Here is a 22,454-nt window from a genome sequence, read left to right on the forward strand (position 1 = left end):
CTCTCTTATTGTGCAGCACCAACAGAGGACTTATAAATATTGCAGAGAGCATTCTCATGGAGGGATTAATATAACCTCTCCAGAGCTGTCTTTGTTTTCGTTAGTTTCTCGCCTTCATTTGTTGGACAAACCCATGTGAAATGCTCATTAGATCTGGGCACTCAGATAATTTAGAAGTAAGTGTGAATTTGATAAGCCAACCAGAAGGGAGGGTTGTTTCTTGCTCTCACTTTCTGATTCTTATCACTTGTGCATAGTCTGGGGTTTGTTCTGTTTGCTTCAGTTTGACTTCCTGGCTCAACACAAAAGCAGGAACATTTTGGAGAATTGCCTGAAGTTTGAAATTTTGCCAAAAACGGGAAAAGATTCTCATAGAAAACGTCTCCACTTTTCAACCAGCTCTGCTCACAACTGGGTCTTGGTGAGGCTGCCAAGATGTCACTTCCTTTTATTGTTGTTTATTATTATTATTTGAGATACTAAAATATAATTAGTTACTTACTGTACTTAACACCTGCTGAAGTTGGTTGGAGTGCAGTTTTTCTCAGTAAATCTCAGAAATTTGTCACCCTCCCTTGGTCTGCTGGTAAACAGCCTCCAAGCACTAGCAAATTTTTACAATGTGTTATATGTCTTGCCCTGATCCCATCAAGTAAAATAAAAATCACCGAGGCAGTTGAAGGTAGGGAATGCGAAGGTGCAGCTCCCAATATAGAATGCTTTTGAATGACTCTGTCCTGATGTGTTCCTTGGTTGCTATAGTGATTTTCCTCCATGTATAAGCGGATGGGCAAGTTGGAATTCCGTCTTCCTTATGCCTGAAAAACTGTCTGATATGTCGTACAGTTGTTTTAAAAAAAGGAGCCATCAGGTTTGTGTGGGGCAGACAGATAATTCTCCTTGTAACGATGGCCAACAGAGAACCTTACTGTTGATCCTTATTTACAGCTGAAAGTTACACAAATAAAACGAGGACCAATCAAATTGAATTGTTCATAAAAGTACAGTGTAACATTTTTAAAGGGTTTTTCTTACTTGGACAAGCTGCTGGTCTGTGGATGGAATATAGAAGTCTTATTTTTCCAAGCTAAAATCGGAGTGCAGTTACCCAGTAACGGTACAGTGAGCAGCTCTCAGTGTATTGCACCAGCATCCAGCAGACAAAATGAATAAACATCATCCATTATCTGACGTGACAGAAATAACATTTTTTCCACTGATTTGTGTATGTCTGCAGGGAACAAAGTAGTGCATAGGTCTCTTGTGTATCTGCAGTATGTAAAACTAGGCATGAAGGGAAGATAGTAAGGGTGGCAAACAAACTGTGGATCTATGGGATGGATTTTTAAATTAGAACGTTTGTTTTAATTTATACCAAACTTAGTCATCGGCACTGGGCATCTAATTAAAAAAGCCAGTTTACCAAGGACTCAGGCAGTTGAATTTGTTCAATACTGATCTGTTCTTGGCTTTGAAAATACTAATCTTCCTACGGCTCTGAAAAATCATTTGAGACCAGAAGAATCGGGCTTGTTCCATTCATTAATTTAAGGTGGGATTTTCAAAAGCTCTCCTCACTGGCCTGAGTTACTCCCACTGAAATCATTGAAATGCTGAGCTTTTTTTGAAAATCCCACCTTTAAACTCCTGGGGGGTTTACTTCCTGTAGGACAGGATTTTCTCAGACGTAGTAGGGAATTTGGGAAATCTTCGAGTTAAAAGAGGATTTGATCTTTTAACATGGATAAAACAAGTACTCTTGTCTGCAATAAGAGAACTCAATCATGATTAACTTGCATTTTTCATGCCTTTTGTAGTATTTGAAAGGCTGAACAGGCAGTTAATTCACCAGTCATTGACATTCAGCCATGTTTTGGATGGGACACAGCATTTGTTTAACAGAGCATGGGCATACAGTAGAACCTGAGAGTTACAAACACCAGAATTACGAACTGACCAATCAACCACACATCTCATTTTGGAACTAGAAATACACAGTCAGGCAGCAGTGACTAAGACAATACAGTACTGTTAAACGTAAGCTAAAATAAAAAGGGAAAGCAGCATTTTTCTTCACAGTAAAGTTTCAAAACTGTATTAAGTCAGTGTTCAGTTGTAAACTTTTGAAAGAACAACCATAATGTTTTATTCAGAGTTATGAACATTTTAGAGTTATGAACACCTCCATTCCTGAGGTGTTCGTAAATCTGAAGTTTTACTGTATTGCACAATGGTTTAGGACCAGAGGGAAAGAGCAAGGAAACTTTGGATAGATTATTAATCAAGTTGAGATGTGGCTTCAGTATTAATTTTGGTTGAGTCTTTTCTCAGATTTTCAGTCTGTGTTTGACAATGGATGACAAACATGGGTCCCCATGTCTTGCTATGATGGAGAAGATCAGCAGAGTTAAACTACCCTTTATATAGAAGTCTGACTGACCTGATCAGAAAACAGCACATCAAGCACGCTTTTCTATGACGATTATCAAACTCCGAGGACACTATCCACTCCATTAGGATAATGATGTTTAACACAAGTTGAAGGGACCATGGGGCTAACTGAGAGCAAATATCTGACACCCTTTGCAAGCTTAGCTGAAAATGCTCATGTGGATAGCTTCAGAGTGAAGAACATCATCTGAGTTATCACCACACTCATGCTGAACAGGAAAGCTTCCTGAGAGCTTTCCTATTCAGCTACTCTTCAGGACCAGCTCGACTTAGTTTGTTAGATCATAATAGTCTAAGGAGTTAGCTACATGGGTAATACATGCAAGTTAAAGCATGTTAAACCCTCGTTTGGAAGCTCTAATTCAGAAGTTGTGTCCTTAGTTTGCTGTAACCTAATCTGAGGAGGAATACGTTACAGTGTACTAAGGCCACTTTACTTCTGAATGAGAGCATCCACATGCGGGTTTAATGCACATTAATTTTGCATCTTTAGTTAATTCGTCTTAACGTCACTGAATGTCATTGGTAGATGATACGCCTTACAGACCTGATTGGTTATTGCTTCCCATACTTTTAAATCTGACATCAGATTGTAGGAATTCTATAGCTTCTAGCACCCTCCTTTCTCCTCTCCACTTCCTCACTCATGGAAGAGACTCCATGGTTAACATTATCACTGCTGTGCTCCTTCACAGTAGCTTTTTGGTTTCATCGCGCTGCTGGTGCTGCAAGGAAAATCGAGAACAACAACGTAAGGCTATATGCCCAATTCCTTTCTTTGTTGAAGTAGCTCATGGCAGAAAATGAACATTGAGAAGACCCAGAGAAGAAGAATAGAGAGACATGCAGAAAGGAAAGCTTGAGGGAGTTGAAGACTTGATGAAGTGGAAGAGCAAGAAAAAGAAAGAGGTGAGATAGGGATGCAATACCCATGGTCAGTCTAGTGAGTCAAAGAAACCCCAGAGAGAAAACTCCCACAGAAATTCCCTTGTCATCTGAAATAGTATGGGAAAGATTATAGTTAAAAATTATAATTAAATCCCTGTAACATTTCAAACCACTGAGTGGTATTCTGCAGCTATTAGACATTGCTGTGTGAGCCTGTTCCTAGGTACACAGTATATCTTAAGGGGTGGGAAAGCATAGCAACGTAGGGCTGGAAGAGACCTCAGGAGGTCATCTAGTCCAGCCCCCTGTGCTGAGGCAGGACCAAGTATACCTAGACCATCCCTGAAAGGTGTTTGTCTAACCTATTTTTAAAAGTCACAGGTGGTGGAGATTTCACAACCTCCCTAGGTAACTTGTTCCAGTGCTTAACTATCCTCATAGTTAGGAAGTTTTTCCTAATAGCTAACCTAAATCTCCCTTGCAGCAGATTAAGCCAGTTTATTTCTTGTCCTGTGCTCAATGGATATGGAGAGCAGTAGATTACCATCCTCTTTATAACAACCTTTTACATATTTGAAGACTGAACATGTTCAATTCTTTCCTCATAGGTCTTGTTTTCTAAACCTTTTATCATTTTTTGTTGCTCTCTGGACTCTTTCCAGTTTGTCCACATCTTTCTGAAGGTGTGGCACCCACTGGACACAGCACTCCAGTGAGACCTCACAACTGCCTTATGAATGAATGACTTCTCTTATAAAATACGTATGTTTTTTACCTCTTTGAATTTCTGTCTTTGCTGAGAGCAAGAGCTTGCCCGTGTGGGTATTGCTGTGTCACAAGAAGCTGTATTCCACTTCCTTGCCATTCAGGTAGAATCAGTGCGAGGCACCGGCAGGTTCTTAGAATTCTAATACGTAACAATTCATGTGCAGGTTACAGTTTATCAAACTGGTTTTTGAGACAGAATGGGAGGCTTGATACTGGTGCTTCCCTTTGAACACTTGCTGATCTTGAAGAATTCTAACCCTTCAAGCTATAAAGTATTTGCGGGAGGCATGTTGGAGCTGCTGTGCCAGGAGGAAGGCGTGTGTGTGGCAGGAAAACAATGGACCAGGACAACATTCATGGGTAAAGGGGGAGGTGGTGTGGGAGGCAGCAGCAGGGGGTAAAGAGAGGAAGAGAGAGTTCTGAGTAGTTAACTCTGCCTAGGGTGACCAGACCGCAAATGTGAAAAATTCGGACAGGGGGTGGGGGGTAATAGGAGCCTATATAAGAAAAAGATCCAAAAATCAGGACTGTCCCTATAAAATCGGGACATCTGGTCACCCTAGCTCTGCCCCCAAGCCCCCTTTTGGAGCCCGAAATAGAGATGAAATGTTTTCTTAGGGTCAGAGTAACCTTTTCTAAGCCATGTTATCCCAGTTACGTTGAGCTTCATTAATATATTACTCTGCATGTAACAAATCACTTTGAATACTCAAAATTTTTGGGCTAAGGGATGGAGTTCGTATGTGTGTGCACACAGGTACATACGCTCGCACGAGAGATTTATGCAAGGTAATGTGTGCGTCTGTATACACGTCTGTATACACGTGTGTACTAGTATTAATGCATCATTAAGGTTCAGGCATCAAGCACTCACAATTAAGACATTTACAGTTACTAGTTTACGTTTGTAACATGGCCACATGCATATTATACAGTATTTTCTTTTTGCGTTTTTCCTGATTAAATGGTACTGCTAACTTATGTGCGAGGCCCTTCATTTTATGTTTGTAGTTTGTTTCAAGTTTCCTAGGAATTTATCAAAAAATTTTAAAAGGTGAAAATCAGGGCAAAAAATTAACTGAAGAGTTTTCTGGGTAAATAGGGTAAATATTGGGAACAGGAGGACAGAAAAAAGCAATAAATAGAGATGGCATCTTGGTACTGAGTGGCACAGGTTGTCAAGCCGCCATCTCTCCATCCAGACTCAATCACCAATCTATGCATATGACACGCATGTATGTGTGTCTTGCAGTACATTGCCTTAGTTTAACAGACTGCCTCACATTTACACTTAGACTAATTTATTATTAACATAAAATCTTCTACCTAATGTAACATATTGGATTTTCATAATATAATCAGTCTTTTCATAGACTTCAGTGGTCCAAAATAAGAATGAAAATTGGTAAAAAAGCAAATAGCTTTTGTAAAACTAGGAATTTTGGGTTAAAAAAGACAGAAGGCTTTCCTTCTCTGTTAAGTATGCATAACGTAGACTGTACATATGTGTGTGATAATGTGCGTGTGTGCAGTGTTGTGGAGCTCATGCTGTGGGGGAACAAACCCTACTTTTTAGAAATGTCCTAAGTTTTGCATACTTGGTTTTCTGAACCTTAATGTTGAATTAATGCTCACTTGAGTGGAGAAGTTTGATTATCATTTTGGAACCACTTTGAGCAGGTGTAAATGGCTACACAAGCCAGTGGCGAGTCAGGCTCTACATTTTCTGTGCAAAGAAAACATGTGCCAGACCTAGAGCAAGCTTGGGGGAGGGGAGGAAGGGGAATCTATTTCCACAAGAATTTGGAAGGTATTGGCATATGTTGCCAGAGGCAGTCGTGTGTGTCATCCAACCTAATTCAGTGATCATACTGTAATGCCGCACTAGATATTTATTTAAATTCTCAATCTCTTTGTTTCACTTGGTGGGTGTCTAGGAGTTTGTCAGTTCACTTTAAAATAAAAACCTAGCCCATTTCATCAGCAGTGTGCTTTCATTACAGGATTTCTGCAAGCAAGAATTCGTTTTTGTTAAAAAAAAAAATAATTGAAAACAAATTTCAGTAACTGTTCATACCATTCTCGTTGTAAAGAAGACTTCCACTATCACAAGGTTAAGATGGACGAGTAGTATAACATTACAGGTATCTACAAAACAAAGATTTTTTTTTTTTTACTCTAGGTGCCTAGTTATAATTAATGCAGTCTGCTTTATTAAAAACAGCCACTGTCAAATGTTTTATGGTAAGTCACATTTGCAGTGTCTTTCATTTCTTTAGCACTGTAGTCTATTTTTAATAGCTGTACTTTTGGTTAATAATAAAAATAACCTAGCATTTATCTAGCTGTTTTCATCTGTAGATCTCAAAATGCTGTACAAAGGAGGTCAGTATCATTATCCCCATTTATAGGCGGGGATAGCCATGCTTAGTACAAGCCATACACAAAATTATAATGGTGAACATAAATGAGGGAAAAACAGCTGTGAAGTCCAAACTCCTTATACCACTATAAGCATGTTTCATCATTGAACCTAAAGGCAGTGCCAGAATAACACCTCACAACTAGCAAGTTTTTGAGACTTTATCCATTTCCAGGAACACTTGTTCTCCATAAAACCAGATTTTTACCAGTAATGAAAGATGGATTGTCATGTTTAAGCTCCAAGGGAATGAGTTAACTACAACCATAGAGTTTTTATAAAGGAGCTACGCTGTTTGTAAGAGTAATTCTCTGCATTGGAAATAAACATTTTGATTGAGCAGCTTGCTTGGAGATAAATGGATCTTTCTTCTATATGCAAAGAAGAGATGACCACTGTGGGCTACGGACATTGCTGCAACAGAAGTACATTGGAATCGTAAAATGCACTGCACACCAAATAGTATGTGATATTCATTTACAGCGCATATCAGTGATCAAAAAGCAAATTTTTTGTCTTACTCCATTTGGGTCCCAGCCAGCAGTGCTCTCAGATAGAACTCTCGTTTACTTCATTGGAGTTCTGCCTTAGTAGGGATGCAGATGAGCACTTTAACGTTCCATCAACTTCATCAGGTATCTGTTGCTGAGTTGTGCTTGTTTTGTTGTTTGAAGATAGTAACCTAATCCAGGATAGCAGCAACCACAATGACTCATGGGGAATATGTGACTGCTGGAGTACTGAAATGTCCAGCTTTAGAGTCTATTTTTGCAGGAGCAGAATTGAAGATTATGGATGAACACATTGGCTGCCTTCGTATGACACATTTTATTCTCTCCTTTCGCCTGATTTATACTTCAGACTGCTGCAAAGACCTTAGCAATATCTGTGCATCTGCTTAGTGGTGGGATTTTTTTTTTCCTGACTGCTGTTTTGTTTGGTCTCTTAATACTAAGAAGTTGGTTGCCTGGCATATATTGGAGTAAATCCTCACTTTGCTTTTAATGTGCAAGAGCATTTTAGTGCTAGCAATTGGGGTATTCTCCATATCTGTGTATATTTGATTCCAGAGGGGACACATCATTTAGGCTATGTTTACATTACAGCTTATGTCCGCATAATTTGTCTCTCAGGGGTGTGAATTAACCACACCCCCGAGGGACATAAATTACACCACCATAAGGGTTGGTGTGGACAGCACTATGTCGGCAGGAGAGGCTCTCCTGCTGACATAGAGCATGTTCGCCATACGCGGCACAGCTGCATCGGTGTATGTGTAGACAAGCCCTTAAAAGTCATCAGGCTTTCTGACTGAATCCAAAATACAGACTTCCTGTGGGATAAATACTAAGGGCGCGTCTACACTAGGACACTTAGGCAAGTTAAGACAAATTAACTAATGGTGTAAAGTCAAAGCACATTAGTTCAGGTGCATTTAACCCTCATGTGGATGCTCTCATTCAGATGTAAAGTGGCTTTCCTTAGTTTTAGCTTAATCCTCCTTCAAAGAGGATTAAACTAAAGGAAACTAAGCACCCACACAGGGGTTTAATGCACCTTTTATCTTCACACCTTTAGTTATTGTGGCTTAATTTTCCTTAGGGTATGTCTACATTTAAAATGCTACAGTGGCACAGCTATAGCCCTTCAGTGTAGACACTACATATGCTAACATCGGCATAGGTAAACCACCTCCCCCAGAGGAAACTAGGACTAGGTCCACTTAACTAGGCCACTCTGAGGTGCAGAATTTTTCACACCCCTGAGTGACCTAGTTATGCTGATCTAATTTTCTGGTGTAGAGCAGGCTTTAGTGTCTCTGTGTAAATGTGCTTGTAGGGACTGATCTTGACCTGTTGTGAATTGATACTGCTCTATTCATGCTGAGCCAGTTTACACTGGTTCAGTATCTTACACAGTGGTCAGGTCTATACTACAAAGTTTTGTTGGCTTAGCTGTGTTGGTCTGGAGTGTGTTTAAAAAAAAAAACAACACCCTAGCTGGTATAGCTATGTCTGCAAACCACCAGTGTAGATGCAGGTATGCTGAGAGAATAGTTCTTCTGTTGGAATAGCTGTTGTCATGTGGGGACATGGTGTTACTGTGTCAACAGAAAACTCCTTCTGGCAGCGTGAGTCACATCTACATTAGGGACTCTGCTTGTATAGCTATACTGCCAAAGCATTTGAAGTGTAAACAAGGCTTTCGTATTTCAGTATAACTAATTTCAAGAACTTGACACATAAGCTTAAATTTGGGGTCTGTTGCCAAATATGTAAATTCTGTATAATCTGTTTTCCAAATATTCTTGGAACTTACATAGCATTCATCACATTACTTCCTTTTATATAAAATTATAGTAGAATGAGAGACGTGGAACTTAACGGGTTGCTCTTCTTGAGCCCTTTTAACATAATACCATTGAAAACTAGTGAGTCATTCTCCCAATTATCAGAACTATTTTTGTAATTAGACTGTTGCTTCTGAAATTAGGGTCTGATCCTTTGGAGTGCTGAGTGCTTCCTGCACTTCCCTCCACTCCTAGTGAAGCGAATGGGAGTTAAGAGTTATTTGACAGTCTGCAGGATCTGGTCCTTCAGATCCACAGCAGTAAAAGGACTACATGGATGATTTGCTCAGAGAATGCATTTCTTGGGTCTGAAGGTTTTTCTGCAGATAATAGTCACAGTTCTGTGGAAAAAAAATTTAAATGCAGGCATGCTATTGTGGCTTTACTTATCTAATCCCCTCCTAACTAAACACAGCAAATAATAATAATAATTGTGGAACACTTGCTGCCATCACATAGTTCACTCTGTGCGTTATATCCCTTTCCCCACCTTTGTCTGTCTTGCCTATTTAGACTGTAAGCTCTTCGGGGACAGGGACCATTTATTAGCCTGTGTTTGTACATCCTTCATTGGTCCTTAAGCAGTACCGTAATAAATGCAATAAAACATATTGTTAGAATTTTTATTTTAGTAACAAAATATTGACATGAATGTAAAATAGAATCCTCTTCAGAACTGCAGCGTACCTAGACTTCTGTGACCTTGTGATTATTATAAACACTGCTGTGTGGCTGCTCCCCATCTTCAAAGGGCTGAACAAACATTGGCCCTTCTTCAGGAATCATCCTTGTTCAGGACAGCCACTCAAATGCATGATTAAAGGAACATTCAGTGCTTTCCCTAATTAGGGCCATTCATTCTCATGCCCTGGGAATTAGATATCGTCGTATTAATCAGTATTAATAATCCTTTAACCTCTCAGTCAAGATGAGAGGTTGAGTGACTGGCTCAAGGGGATAGAGTTTGTATCAAAGTGGGATATGGAATTAAGGAGTTGTGGCTCACTAGACTTTACAGTACTATAATCATTCTGAGCTCTGTACACCCCTTATTATATGGGCATAATTCCTGTTGACATTAAGAAGACTTATGCACACAAACTCCTATATTAAGGCGGGGGAAAATTTCATAGAACTAAAATTCTTTTGGGGATTCTTTTCTGAGCTGATTCGTGGTTTGGCTTTTTCTAACTGGGTAAAACTGAAGGGCCTGATTCTGCAAAAGTTACTTGTATAAGTAATCTATTGCAGAATAAGACTCCATTTGTTCCTTGTATAAAAGTTTTGTCCTTCAGATACACAGTTAGGCATCTTAAAATCCTGCCCGTTTCGTTTAGACAAATTCAGTTCCAAATTCTCACTTTAACATTTCCTTTGACAGAATGTTTGTCCAGGTCTGCCTGTTCTTCTACTGTAAATGTTTGTGGCGCTGTCTGAAATTTGTGGTGAGGAAATTAACAGGACGATGTGAATTACAAAGGATCTGTTACAATATCAAACCTGGGGCCAGCAGAACTATGAAGATAGGTAAGTGTAAAATACCTGGTATTCCTCATGTTTCTGTTCTTGTCTATAAGTGTGGCCACTACACACGCACAGTGTATGTTGTTTGGCTTAAAAATGAACTGAAATAATTATATTTTTAAATAATTGTTTCCTTAACAGAGACATCACTGAGGGGTTCAAAAAATAAGGTGAGTGAACTTCTCTCTCCCTCTTTCTCTCGTATACTTTTCCACTCAGCATTTCACAGCATGCCTCTTTCCAATTTGTAAAATAGATGACAACATGTTTGTCACGGGGTGCAGCCCTCGTCCCCAGACTGGCGCTGCTGCCTCCTAGTCATGCTGCAGATTAGCTCAAGACCAGTGCCCATGTCCGTGGTCTGTACACCGGCACTCTCTTTGCTGCTCCGCTCTCGGCTCCCAGAACTGCAGCATCCTCCTTGCGACTCAGCCCTCAGGCTATGCCATAGTCTGTGTTTCCACCTTCCGAGGGAGGGGAAGGGAGAGGATAACTGTCCAACAGTCCAGCCATTTTTCTCAGTGGCGAGGAGGGATCCGGGCCTGCCCACTACTCTGCACCCCAGCCGAGGGACTCTGTAAATAGCAGCCTCCTGCTGCTCCTCTGTAACCTGTGTCAATGCTGCTATGTTTCCCTGGGCCCCTTTACCCATGGCCCCAGCACCTTCTTCACCTTACCTCAGGGCACTCAGCTGCTCAGTCCCAGCAGACAGCCAGAAGCTCCCTCTCACTCCCCCAGTCCCTGCTAGTAGCTGCTCTGTCCAGGGTGCGTAGTTCTCTCAGCCCTCCAGGGACACAGTCCTTTCTCCCTGGGCTCCCAGCAGCAACTGACCTTGCAGCTCCCCTTTATCCCAGCCTGCCGGGCCTAGATTGGGTGCCCTTTGCAACTACTCTCCGAATGGCTGTGCTTCACACAGCCTCTCTGGGATGCTCGGAGGACTCGCCTCCCTTGCTCCTTCTGGGGCAGGGCATGATTAACCCCTTCTATGCTTTTGTGGGGTAGGCACCCCATCACAGTGTTCACTTGTCAAAATTAGCACACTAGTTTTCCCACCTCACAAAACCTATATAAAGACTGACACACTGTAGCATAAATAGCAACCTCTCCTCAGGAGAAGTCTGTGGCTAGAGTAGCAGGTGGTTTTGCAAGATAAGATTGAGTTCAACAAAACTATATTGGGAAACTGTTTGTGTTTATAAAATGCTTAGTGCATTGTAGGCAGTAATGGAGACAAATAAGAAAAGGGAGATAGGATGATCTTGTGGTTAAGGCACTGGACTAAGACTTAGGAGTCCTTGGTTCAGTTCCTGATTTTGCCAAAGACTTCTTGGGTGACCAGGGGCAATTCATTGAATCACCCTTTGCCTCAGTTTCTGTATATGTAAAATTGGGGATATTACTTCTGTACCTTATGGTGACTGGGGGACATGTAGAAGTACCTGGGCAGTGTGGTGTTTGTCCCTCACTTTTATGAATGTTCATACAAATATTTAAAACAGCCTCTCAGTCTTTTCTCCTCAAACTGTAAAACTAGAATTCTGTTATTCTAAATACATTGCATGAGTTAAAGAGAAGAGCATGAGAATATAAAAACTATATTTTCAAACTATACGCTTCTGTCTGAGAAGGGAAATCCAGTGTCATTGGAAAGCATGCTATTTATATCTGCATTACAAAAAAATTGCACAAAATAAACTAAATGGCATCTACCCTATACATGTTTCAGTGTAGCTAATGGAAAGTATGAACCTACATTGTGAGAAGTTTTGAAAATTTGACCTATGAGGAAAGCGTGAAAGAATTAGGCATGTTCAGTCTAGAGAAGAGAAGACTAAGGGGGATGTAATAACAGTTTTCAGATATGTGAAAGGTTGTTATAAAGAGGACCAGTGATAAATTTTTCTCCAAATCCACTGACGGTAGGACAGGAAATAATGGTCTTAGTTTTCTGCAAGGAAGACTTAGGTTAGGTGTTAGGAAAAGCTTTCTAACTACAAGGGTAGTTTTAAGCACAGAAACAGATTATCTAGGGAGATTGAGGGATCCCCATCCTTGGAGGATTTTAAGAACAGGCTGGATGCTGTCAGGGATGCTCTAGGTATTCTTAATCCTGCCTCAGTATGCAGGGCTAGACTAGCTGACCTCTTGAGGTTCCTTCTAGACCTCGTTTCTGTGAATCTGTTCTACACACTGAATACCTGCATATGTGCAAGTGACAAGTGAGGTTGCCAGAGCAGATTTTCAAAAGATTTAATCCATTTTGAACTTCTCTGAGTTCTTGCTAGATTTTGATAATTTGATGATTCAGAGGTTCTTTCCTATTAATTCACTCTAGCGATTGTGCATCTCTAATCTTGCTAGTGGGATCACTTGAAATACATGGGGGAAAAAACATTTTTCTTGCTTTATTGCTATATGTCTGGAGTGTGTCCGTTTACCTTACACAAAACTCGTATACCATATGCTCTGGTATTTTAATACCGTATGGAGGCCAGAAATGCAAATATATTTTCGGAGTTCATGGTCTCAGTCTAGTTCGTATTAGACCAAAGTCCACAATACAAAATATCTTCACAGTTGGCAACCACCATAGAGATGTACAGGATTGAGTGAGCCTGGGAAGGTAACCTGGCTCCTCACTAGGAGGGAGGATGATCAGGGTCAAGGTATGGGAATTAAACACACTGAAAGGGCTGCCCAGGGTGTATTTGTTCTGTGTGCATAGAAAGTTGGGTTTCCTGAGCTGTCAATCTAGAAGTTCTCATGTGCATCACATTCCACCGCAATGAGTATCCACTAAATATCACCTTATAGTAGTTAATTTATGTTAAAATATATTTCCAGCTGCTGCAAACTTCAGTAAGTGTTCATCCAGATGCCATTGAAAAAACTATAGATGACATCATGGAACTGAAAAAGATTAATCCAGATATAAATCCACAGTAAGTTGGTTTTTTTTTTTTTTTTTTTTTTCTTTATCAGAAAATTTGGAACTGTTGCTGTCTTTACTGCCTGTCTCCCTGGAGAATCAGGCCTTCATGCTTAACTTTATTTCTCAGTGTGAATCTGCTCTGTGCTTCTTGTCCAAATAATGCTACTGAAAAATAAGTAATCTTTTATGGTGCCTATAATTGGCAGCAGTCCTGTGCCTCTTTACTTGGTTGTTTTCTGAATCTTGCTGTCTTTTATAAACTGATATACAAATTATATAGTGGTCACTTCCCCCTGGGATAAAATGCAGCTGTGGTTGGTGTTTGTGGCAATAAAAATGGTGGCTTTTTAGCAACGCACAGCAACATTACATAGCAGTTTAGCGCAGGGAAGAAAGAAGCATACCGTAAGCAATTCAAACAATATTCTGATTTCTAACTAAAATTCTCCTTTAAATTACCCAAGTTGGAATTTTGACTGGGGCAACGTGATTAACACTCTTATTTTTTGTTTTTATTTAAATGCCACAAGATGTCATTGACCAAAAATGGTCAGGACTTTGGTTTTATTTCGCATGCAAAAGATGGTATTTCAAAAAGGAGTAATGATTTTTGGGTTAACTCGATTTTCTGGGTGACCAATTTATGACACCCTACAGGGCTTGATTTTTAAGAAAGTGACAAGCACCTTCTGAAAATTGGATCCCTCTAAGGTTTTCTTTTCTTTAAGCCAAAAATTGGATGCTTCCCGCAAGAGATACTGCGGTTAACCACAGGTGGATGGACTAGATTCAGGAAGCCCTGGGTGAAATAATGTGGTCTGTGTTATGCAGGTCATCTGTATAACACAGATGTAGCCTGCAGGTTATGTAGACTGGAGCATCACAATGGTCCCTTCTGATTTTAAAAATCTGTGAAGATGACTCAAACTGGGTGACCCAAAAATCACTAGCCGCTTTTGAAAAATGTTGGCCAATGTGTTCAACAGCACAATACCCCTGGGTTCTTGGCTGGGAGTACAGTAAGAACTTGGAGGGAAGAATGCCATCATGTTCATCACATTGTAGGTTCAAATCCTGTCAGTAATAATGGCAATAATTAGGGCAGTATGAAAATATGGCTTCATCAATTGCTGGGGAAATAGGGATTGAGCTCTGGCGCTTAATTTGAGAGAGAAAATACATTTAAATTGGCTTAGGTATTAACACTGTCCATGTGGACTGAAAACTGGCTGAAAGACCATAAACAAAGGTTAAAGGTAAATGTCAACGAATTCAGCTGAAAGAAGATGCCTAGTAGGGACCTGCTGATTGGTATTCGGTCCAGTGTTGTTTAACATCTTTATCAGTGATCTAGAAGGGGTACATTGATTAAAATTCACAGACCGTGTCAAACTGAGAATTGTTGAAGAGAAGGATGAATACAAATAGATATGAGAGATTGCATTGTGAGACAGTGTGGTTCAAAGAATAGGGCTGGGACTCAGGAGGCTTGCTTTATATTCCCAGACATGGCACTGACCTGCTGCTTTATCTTGGGCATATCACTTAGCCTCAGTGTGCTTGTCTTTGGTCTCCACCTCTTTGTCTGTCTTGTCTGTTTGGGGACTTTCTCACTATGTGTTTGTACAGTGCTTAGCACAATGGAGCCCCAGTCTCTAGGCACTACAGTAATGATAATACTTGTGATATGATAGCATGTTCCAGACTAGGGAGGCAATAGCCCCTTTCCCACTTAAATTCTTCCTCACCCCTCATATTTCAGCTTTCCCCAGGCCTTACACTCCCTCCAACCTGGGCAGCAACATCAACCTTGGGGAACAGGACCTTCTGGTCCATACTTTCAACCAGGGACCTGAGGGACATTATAGTCCAGATCTCCCCTTCACTTCTGGGAACATCTGATGGGGAATATTCCCATTCCCAGTGGTTTTAAACCCCAGGGATCTTAGTTAAAACAAAGTGCCTAGAAAAGAGGTGAGAGAAAATCATATCCAATAAACTGTGATCAGTGTAAAATTCTCTCCGTAATAACAGGTTTCAGAGTAGCAGCCGTGTTAGTCTGTATTTGCAAAAGGAAAAGGAGTACTTGTGGCACCTTAGAGACTAACAAATTTATTTGAGCATAAGCTTTCGTGAGCTACAGCTCACTTCATTGGATGCATTCAGTGGAAAATACAGTGGGGAGATTTATATACATAGAGAACATGAAACAATGGGTGTTACCGTACACACAGTAACAAGAGTGATCACTGAAGGTGAGCTATTACCAGCAGGCGAGTGGGGGGGAACCTTTTGTAGTGATGATCAAGGTGGCCGTTTCCAGCAGTTGACAAGAATGTCTGAGGAACAGTGGGAGGTAGGCGGTAGAATAAACGTGGGGAAATAGTTTTACTTTGTGTAATGGCCCATCCACTCCCAGTCTTTATTCAAGCCTAAGTTAATTGTATCCAGTTTGCAAATTAATTCCAATTCAGCAGTCTCTCGTTGGAATCTGTTTCTGAAGTTTTTTTGTTGAAGAATTGCAACTTTTAGGTCTGTAATCGAGTGACCAAAGAGATTGAAGTGTTCTCCTACTGGTTTTTGAATGTTATAATTCTTGACTTCTGATTTGTGTCCAGTTTGACCAATGTACATGGCAAGTGGCATTGCTGGCACATGATGGCATATATCACATTGTTAGATGTGCAGGTGAACGAGCCTCTGATAGTGTCCTTCACTACCCCTCAGACAGAGACAAACACCTACAAGATCTCTATCAAGCATTCTTACAACTACAATACCCACCTACTGAAGTGAAGAAACAGATTGACAGAGCCAGAAGAGTATCCACAAGTCACCTACTACAGGACAGGCCCAACAAAGAAAATAACAGAATGCCACTAGCCATCACCTTCAGCCCCCAACTAAAACCTCTCCAACGCATCATCAAGGATCTACAACCTATTCTGTAGGACGACCCATCACTCTCACAGATCTTGGGAGACAGGCCAGTCCTTGCTTACAGACAGCCCCCCAATCTGAAGCAAATACTCACCAGCAACCACGCACCACACAACAGAACCACTAACCCAGGAACCTATCCTTGCAACAAAGCCCGTTGCCAACTGTGTCCACATATCTATTCAGGGGACACCATCATAGGGCCTAATCACATCAGCCACTCTATCAGAGGCTCGTTCACCTGCACATCTACCAATGTGATATATGCCATCATGTGCCAGCAGTGCCCCTCTGCCATGTACATTGGCCAAACTGGACAGTCTCTACATAAAAGAATAAATTGACACAAATCGGACATCAAGAATTATAACATTAAAAAACCAGTTGGAGAACACTTCAATCTCTTCGGTCACTCGATTACAGACCTAAAAGTTGGTTCAATTCTTCATCAAAAAAACTTCAAAAACAGACTCCAATCAGAGACTGTTGAATTGGAATTAATTTGCAAACTGGATACAATTAACTTAGGCTTGAATAAAGACTGGGAGTGGATGGGTCATTACACAAAGTAAAACTATTTCCCATGTTTATTCCCCCCCGCACCCCCACTGTTCCTCAGACGTTCTTGTCAACTGCTGGAAATGGCCCACCTTGATTATCACTACAAAAGGTCTCCCCCCCCCCCCCCCCCCACTGGTAATAGCTCACCTTAAGTGATCACTCTCGTTACAGTGTGTATGGTAACACCCATCGTTTCATGTTCTCTATGAATATAAATCTCTCCACTGTATTTTCCACTGAATGCATCCGATGAAGTGAGCTGTAGCTCACAAAAGCTTATGCTCAAATAAATTTGTTAGTCTCCTAAGGTGCCACATGGAGTTTACAGCTCTTGTAGTGACAGCACAGTGATTTCAGCAGGTATTTACTTTACACCTTAGGGTTCGGTTGTTTGTGTCATATGAAATCAGGATCTTTCTCTCTCTTCCTGTCAGCAATTCAGTGTCTCGGTAGCTCTCCCACTGAGTAAGTGTTCTACCCTCTGTATGTACCCTCCGTGCGCCTCAGCCCTGCCAGTTAACCTTCCCACTGTTTCAGACAGGCACGTGTGAGCTTGCATTAATATATTATCTGTGGAGTCCTAGCTTGTATCTGCGTAGTCACCCCAATGTTTGCATAGATGTAGTGTGTTGGTCAGTGCTTTAATCTGTTCTCAAAACTCCATTTTGAAAGCTCCTTTCTACTGTACGGTTACCTGCCTTTCTCCCCCTCTCCCCTTCTTTCACTCTCACTCTCTCACACATAAGAACAGCCATACTGGGTCAGACCAAAGGTCCATCTAGCCCAGTATCCTGTCTTCTGACAGTGGCCAATGCCAGGTGCCCCAGAGAATAAACTGAACAGGGCAATCCTCAAGTGATCCATTCCCTGTTGCCCATTCCCAGCTTCTGGCAAACACAGGCTAGAGACACCATCCATGCGCATTCTGGCTAATAGCCATTGATGGACCTATCCTCAAGGAATTTATCTAGTTCTTTTTGAACCTTGTTATAGTCTTGGCCTTCACAACATCCTCTGGCAAAAAGTTCCACAAACTGACTCTGCGTTGTGTGAAGAAATACTTCCTTTTGTTTAAACCTGCCGCCTTTTTAATTTCATTTGTTGACCCCTAGTTCTTGTGTTATGAAAAGGAATAAATAACACTTCCTTATTTACTTTTTCCTCTAGACGTCTATCATATCCCCCCTTAGTCATCTTTTTCCAAGCTGAAAAGTCCCAGTCTTATTAATCTCTCCTCATATGTTCCATACCCCTAATCATTTTTGTTGCCCTGTTCTGAACCTTTTTCAATTTCAATACATCTTTTTATGAGGTGGGGTGACCACACCTGCATGCAGTATTCAAGATGTGGACATACCATGGATTTATATAGAGGCCATATGATATTTTCGGTCTTATCTATCCCTTTCCTAATGATTCCCTACATTCTGTTAGCTTTTTTGACTGCTGCTGCTGCACACTGAGTGGATGTTTTCAGAGAACTATCCACAATGACGCCTAGATCTCTTTCTTGTGTGGTAACAGCTAATTTAGACCCCATCATTTTATATGTATAGTTGAGGTTGTTTTCTTCTCCTCTGCTTGGGGTGTTTATTAACATGTTGACAGCCCTTCATGTCCCAGACTGACCTGTGAATCTCCAACCAAATTAACATTCTCTTTCCCCTATCCCCCATAGGGTGTCTTTGCAGCCCCTAGAATAATTGTTAGGAAACAGGTCAGCCTCTGCATCAAAGCCTTAAAATCTTCAGTTCAGTAACTCCATCTGTAGCAAAAATGATGTATTGATGGATGCTATCTCATTTGTCACACCTTCTGCCTATGCCTCATGAGAGTACACCTCAAGTACTGAGCAGTGCTCAGAACACCTCAGTATCAGAAAGACCTTGATATATTGGAGTAGATTCAGAGGAGCAAAAGAGTAAAGGGTTAGACAAGACTGAGTAAATACCACAAGAAAGATAGGTATGGCTTGATTAACTGCTGATATGATAGCCAGGCCAATTCTGGCATTTCACTTTTCTCATGGGCTAAGCAAGCCTTTTGTTACTTTGATGGGATAACTCCAAGGACAACCCAGGAACTGGCGTTTGGTGGCAAAGACGCAACATGACGTTGTGGGATCTATGCTACTGGAGATGCTATCTTTCAGAAGAGATGTAAAGTCAAGGTCCAGATGAGCAGTGGTCGCTCAAACCAGAGCTTCAGGGCTCCATCTTACAAAGCACTGAGCACTGGTCCCAATCTAGAAAATCATTTAAGCACATTTTAAACTTTGCCCAGGGGCTACTCACATGCTTAACTTTAAGCATGTGCGTAAGTGATTTTCTGGATTTGGGTATGCTCCATACTTTGCAGGTCTGAGCCCTGAATATCATTTTTCTAGCCCTTGATTAAATATCTCCTCTGAAAGAAAGCGCCTCCAACAGCATGCATATTTTATAGAGGGTGGGTGGGTGGGTGTGTGTGTGAGAGAGAGAGAGAGAGAGAGAGAGGCAGCACAGGTAGCAAGGACTATAGTTAAGGTTGCCAAATGCTTTCCATTTCAAGATCTTGCTTTTAGTTGCTTATAACTTAGTCAGATTTTAACCATTTGGGCTGAAAATTTACATGCCGGATGTATACCTTGGGCTGAATTTTGTTGGGGAAATTTCAGGAAAAATTGTTCAGCCATTTCTCTGAATGAGATGAGGAAAAATATTGTTCTGTCCATGTTAAAAAATAACCTAAAAACTATGTCGCTGAGAAGCTCTAGTGCCCCAGTGCTTTGGAGCAAGGACTTATAATTTATCAGTGGAGGGAGGGGACTTGTCCTCGCACTGGAGATATGCCTTTTACCATCTCTGTAAAAAATCATTCAAATTTAGCCAAGTTTATATGCCTCTGAAAATCTGTTTGCACATTTACTCAATAGAGACTTGTTAGAATTTGGTGGCAGAGTTTTCCAAAGATTCCATCTCTGCTGGGTATGCTCCATCCCAGGGCTGCAGAGGTGAATGGGACTTTCCCTGCAATTGCTGTTCCTGCCAGCTAGGTGCCAAGAAAAAGAACTTAAGAACAGAAAGATTCCCAGTCCTTTGTTCTAAGTGCTCTCCCTGCTGTCACCCTAGCAGCAAGAATGAGAAAGAGGAAAGAGCCTGATTGGAATGCAGAGGTGTGAGGAGCCAGCCCTAGCGGGTCAGGGAATGGAGAGATGAGGGGGAAGACTGGCACAAGGGGCTGAGGGGATGGAGAAGAGACTTTTTGTGTATACAGTGTTTAGATTCTCATCACTGGCAATTTTTAAATCAAGATTGGATTTTTTTAAAGGTATGCTCTAGTTCAAACACAAATTATTTTGGGGAAGTTCTATGGCTGTGTTATACCAGACTTCAGACTAGATAATCGTAATGGTCCCTTCTGACCTTGGAATCTATCCATACATCTATCTATAGACAGACATAGTGTGTGTATACTACAAATTTTTAAAGTGCGTGTCCAAAAATTGTATAAATATTAATTTAAAAAAAATTCTAATTTGAATAATTACTTTTTGTCTATCTAAATTAGCCTTGCAGTTTCAGCTGCCAATGGTATTCTTAGTTCCCTGCTCTAAACTGCGATTTGTCATTGCTGTGGTTAAGCCCAGTTGTGGCAGCATTTTAGCAGTGAGGTGAAAGCATTCACATGTAGTTTAATGAAGCATGTTTTCATCCTTTGGAATGAAAGGTACTATAAAAATGAAACGTATAAAAAGTGAAGCATGTAAACATCAAAGGAGGAGAAGACACTTGTTTAGGGTAGACCAAGCGTGTATAACTAGAAGTCCTAGTATGAAACTGAGGCAAGGAAAAATATCCTAGTGGTGATATCTGTTACACTCAGCGGAATAGTCTTCAAAGATAAGAAGTGGAAGTCTTTATGCTCAAGTCATTTAATACTACAATAGATTAAACGAAGTACTGAACAGGACAGTCTTGCATTTTTAGAGAGATGGACAAGATAACCTAATAGATCTTTATCATCTCTGATATCTATGATTTAGTGGCATGCAAACAGCATTGAAATTAAGCTGATTGTGCTTTCCTTACTCATGTTAGGGATTATATTAATTTGAGATTTTATGGAAATGTTTTTAAAATACCTGCCTAAATATTCATAGCATGTTTCCATATGAGATGCAAAAGGTATTGGTATTCAATAACATTCAGTATATAATTGCATTTAATAATATGCTGTAGACTGTCCAAACTAACACTTGAATAAATTGCCTTAATTTAAAGCATTAGAAGCCTAGTGACTTTTAAATGGTGCATAAAAATCTAAAATGTTTTGACTTACAATACAGAGTGAAAAAAATTATGGCAGTTCTCAGCATGTGAGGCAAAAAATAACAACCTAAGGGCAGATCCCATAAAGGCTGCATAAGACGCATCAGTTCAGGTTTTTCCTGTATTGTGTGGGCTTTTGTGACATGGAAACAAAACATATAGTTTCAGTGATTAATTCAATGTGATTTTTTTAGTTCATTGCCGGTCTCAGGGCTTTTTTTTTTTTTGAGAAGTTGTGGTTTGCATGAAGGGAAAGATTTGATGCAGTCCTTTCAGCAGGCATCCACATGGCTGCTGTATACAGTCAGAATGGGATGTTAACAAATAAGAGAGATTTCACTGCTGTTCGGGGTGGGGATAGGGAGGAGTATTAACTTACAAAAGAAAGTCCAAATACTAAAGAAAGCTAGTAAATAGCAAAATTGTGCAGTGTACACGATCTCTTTAAATGTAGTTTTTCTGGTGAGAAGAATTGACCCCATTAAATTTCTTCCACCATAATTAAACTTATTAAAGCTTTTGATTCATTGAGGATATTCATATAAATCAAGTGGCTGTGTACAGTATTCAGAATAGCAGCCGTGTTAGTCTGTATTCGCAAAAAGAAAAGGAGTACTAGTGGCACCTTAGAGACTAACCAATTTATTTGAGCATGAGCTTTCGTGAGCTACAGTTCACTTCATCATTGTTTGACTTCTTTTTGCTTAGGTTAGGAGTATCTCTTCAGGCCTGTCTCCTACAGATTGTAGGGTACAGAAATCTGATTGCAGAGGTTGAAAAGCTGCGCAGAGAGCCATATGACTCAGAGAATCCCCAACATGAAGAGAAGCTTCTAAAGGTGAGTGCTGGAATCACTTTGGCATAGAACACTTGATTCCTGGTGATTCCACATGCCCTATTTGTAAAAGTGTCATACACAGTTTCCACAGGTATGTCTTAACTTCCTCCATACTCTCCTAAAATGGCATATTACAGCAGTATTCGTCAACACAGGTTGTAAGTTGCTAGGCATGCAGCTACATTGCACTTATTTATGAACACTGTCATGGATTTACAGGCTTTGTGGTATGCCCCTGCCTTTAAACAGTCAGACCTTCAGGGGCTCACAGTTTTCCAGAATGGTTGGCCACATGGCCTCAACGCCTCCGAGACTGGCCTTCGGGATCCAACAATCCTTGTTTCTCAGCATGAGCTCTGAACTGTGAATCCAGTTGAGGTAGACTCCTGTTCAGAGACTTTCCACTCCCTTTCGGGATCAGTGCACATTAGTAAGTAGAACCATCAACAACAGGAAATCTTTTCCAAAAC

The 22,454-nt window shown here is 40.6% G+C and overlaps 1 protein-coding gene across 13 annotated transcripts in view; it reads left to right on the forward strand.

The window, feature by feature from the left end:
- Positions 1–22,454, forward strand: part of ELMOD1 (ELMO domain containing 1) — a 62,476-nt gene that overhangs the window by 24,113 nt on the left and 15,909 nt on the right. For 8 of the 13 annotated variants that reach the window (XM_077808732.1, XM_077808726.1, XM_077808744.1 and 5 more), the window contains 4 exons: positions 10,261–10,406; positions 10,545–10,573; positions 13,248–13,345; positions 21,855–21,984. In XM_077808732.1, the coding sequence (XP_077664858.1) occupies positions 10,261–10,406; positions 10,545–10,573; positions 13,248–13,345; positions 21,855–21,984 (403 nt within the window). Of the gene's footprint in view, positions 1–6,110; positions 6,252–6,289; positions 6,352–6,727; positions 6,992–10,260; positions 10,407–10,544; positions 10,574–13,247; positions 13,346–21,854; positions 21,985–22,454 lie in introns of those variants that run through there. The other 5 variants (XM_077808787.1, XM_077808780.1, XM_077808774.1 and 2 more) reach the window with 3 other exon arrangements.

The sequence above is a fragment of the Eretmochelys imbricata genome, chromosome 1 (genome assembly GCF_965152235.1).
Source record: "Eretmochelys imbricata isolate rEreImb1 chromosome 1, rEreImb1.hap1, whole genome shotgun sequence".
NCBI classification, from domain to species: domain Eukaryota; kingdom Metazoa; phylum Chordata; order Testudines; family Cheloniidae; genus Eretmochelys; species Eretmochelys imbricata.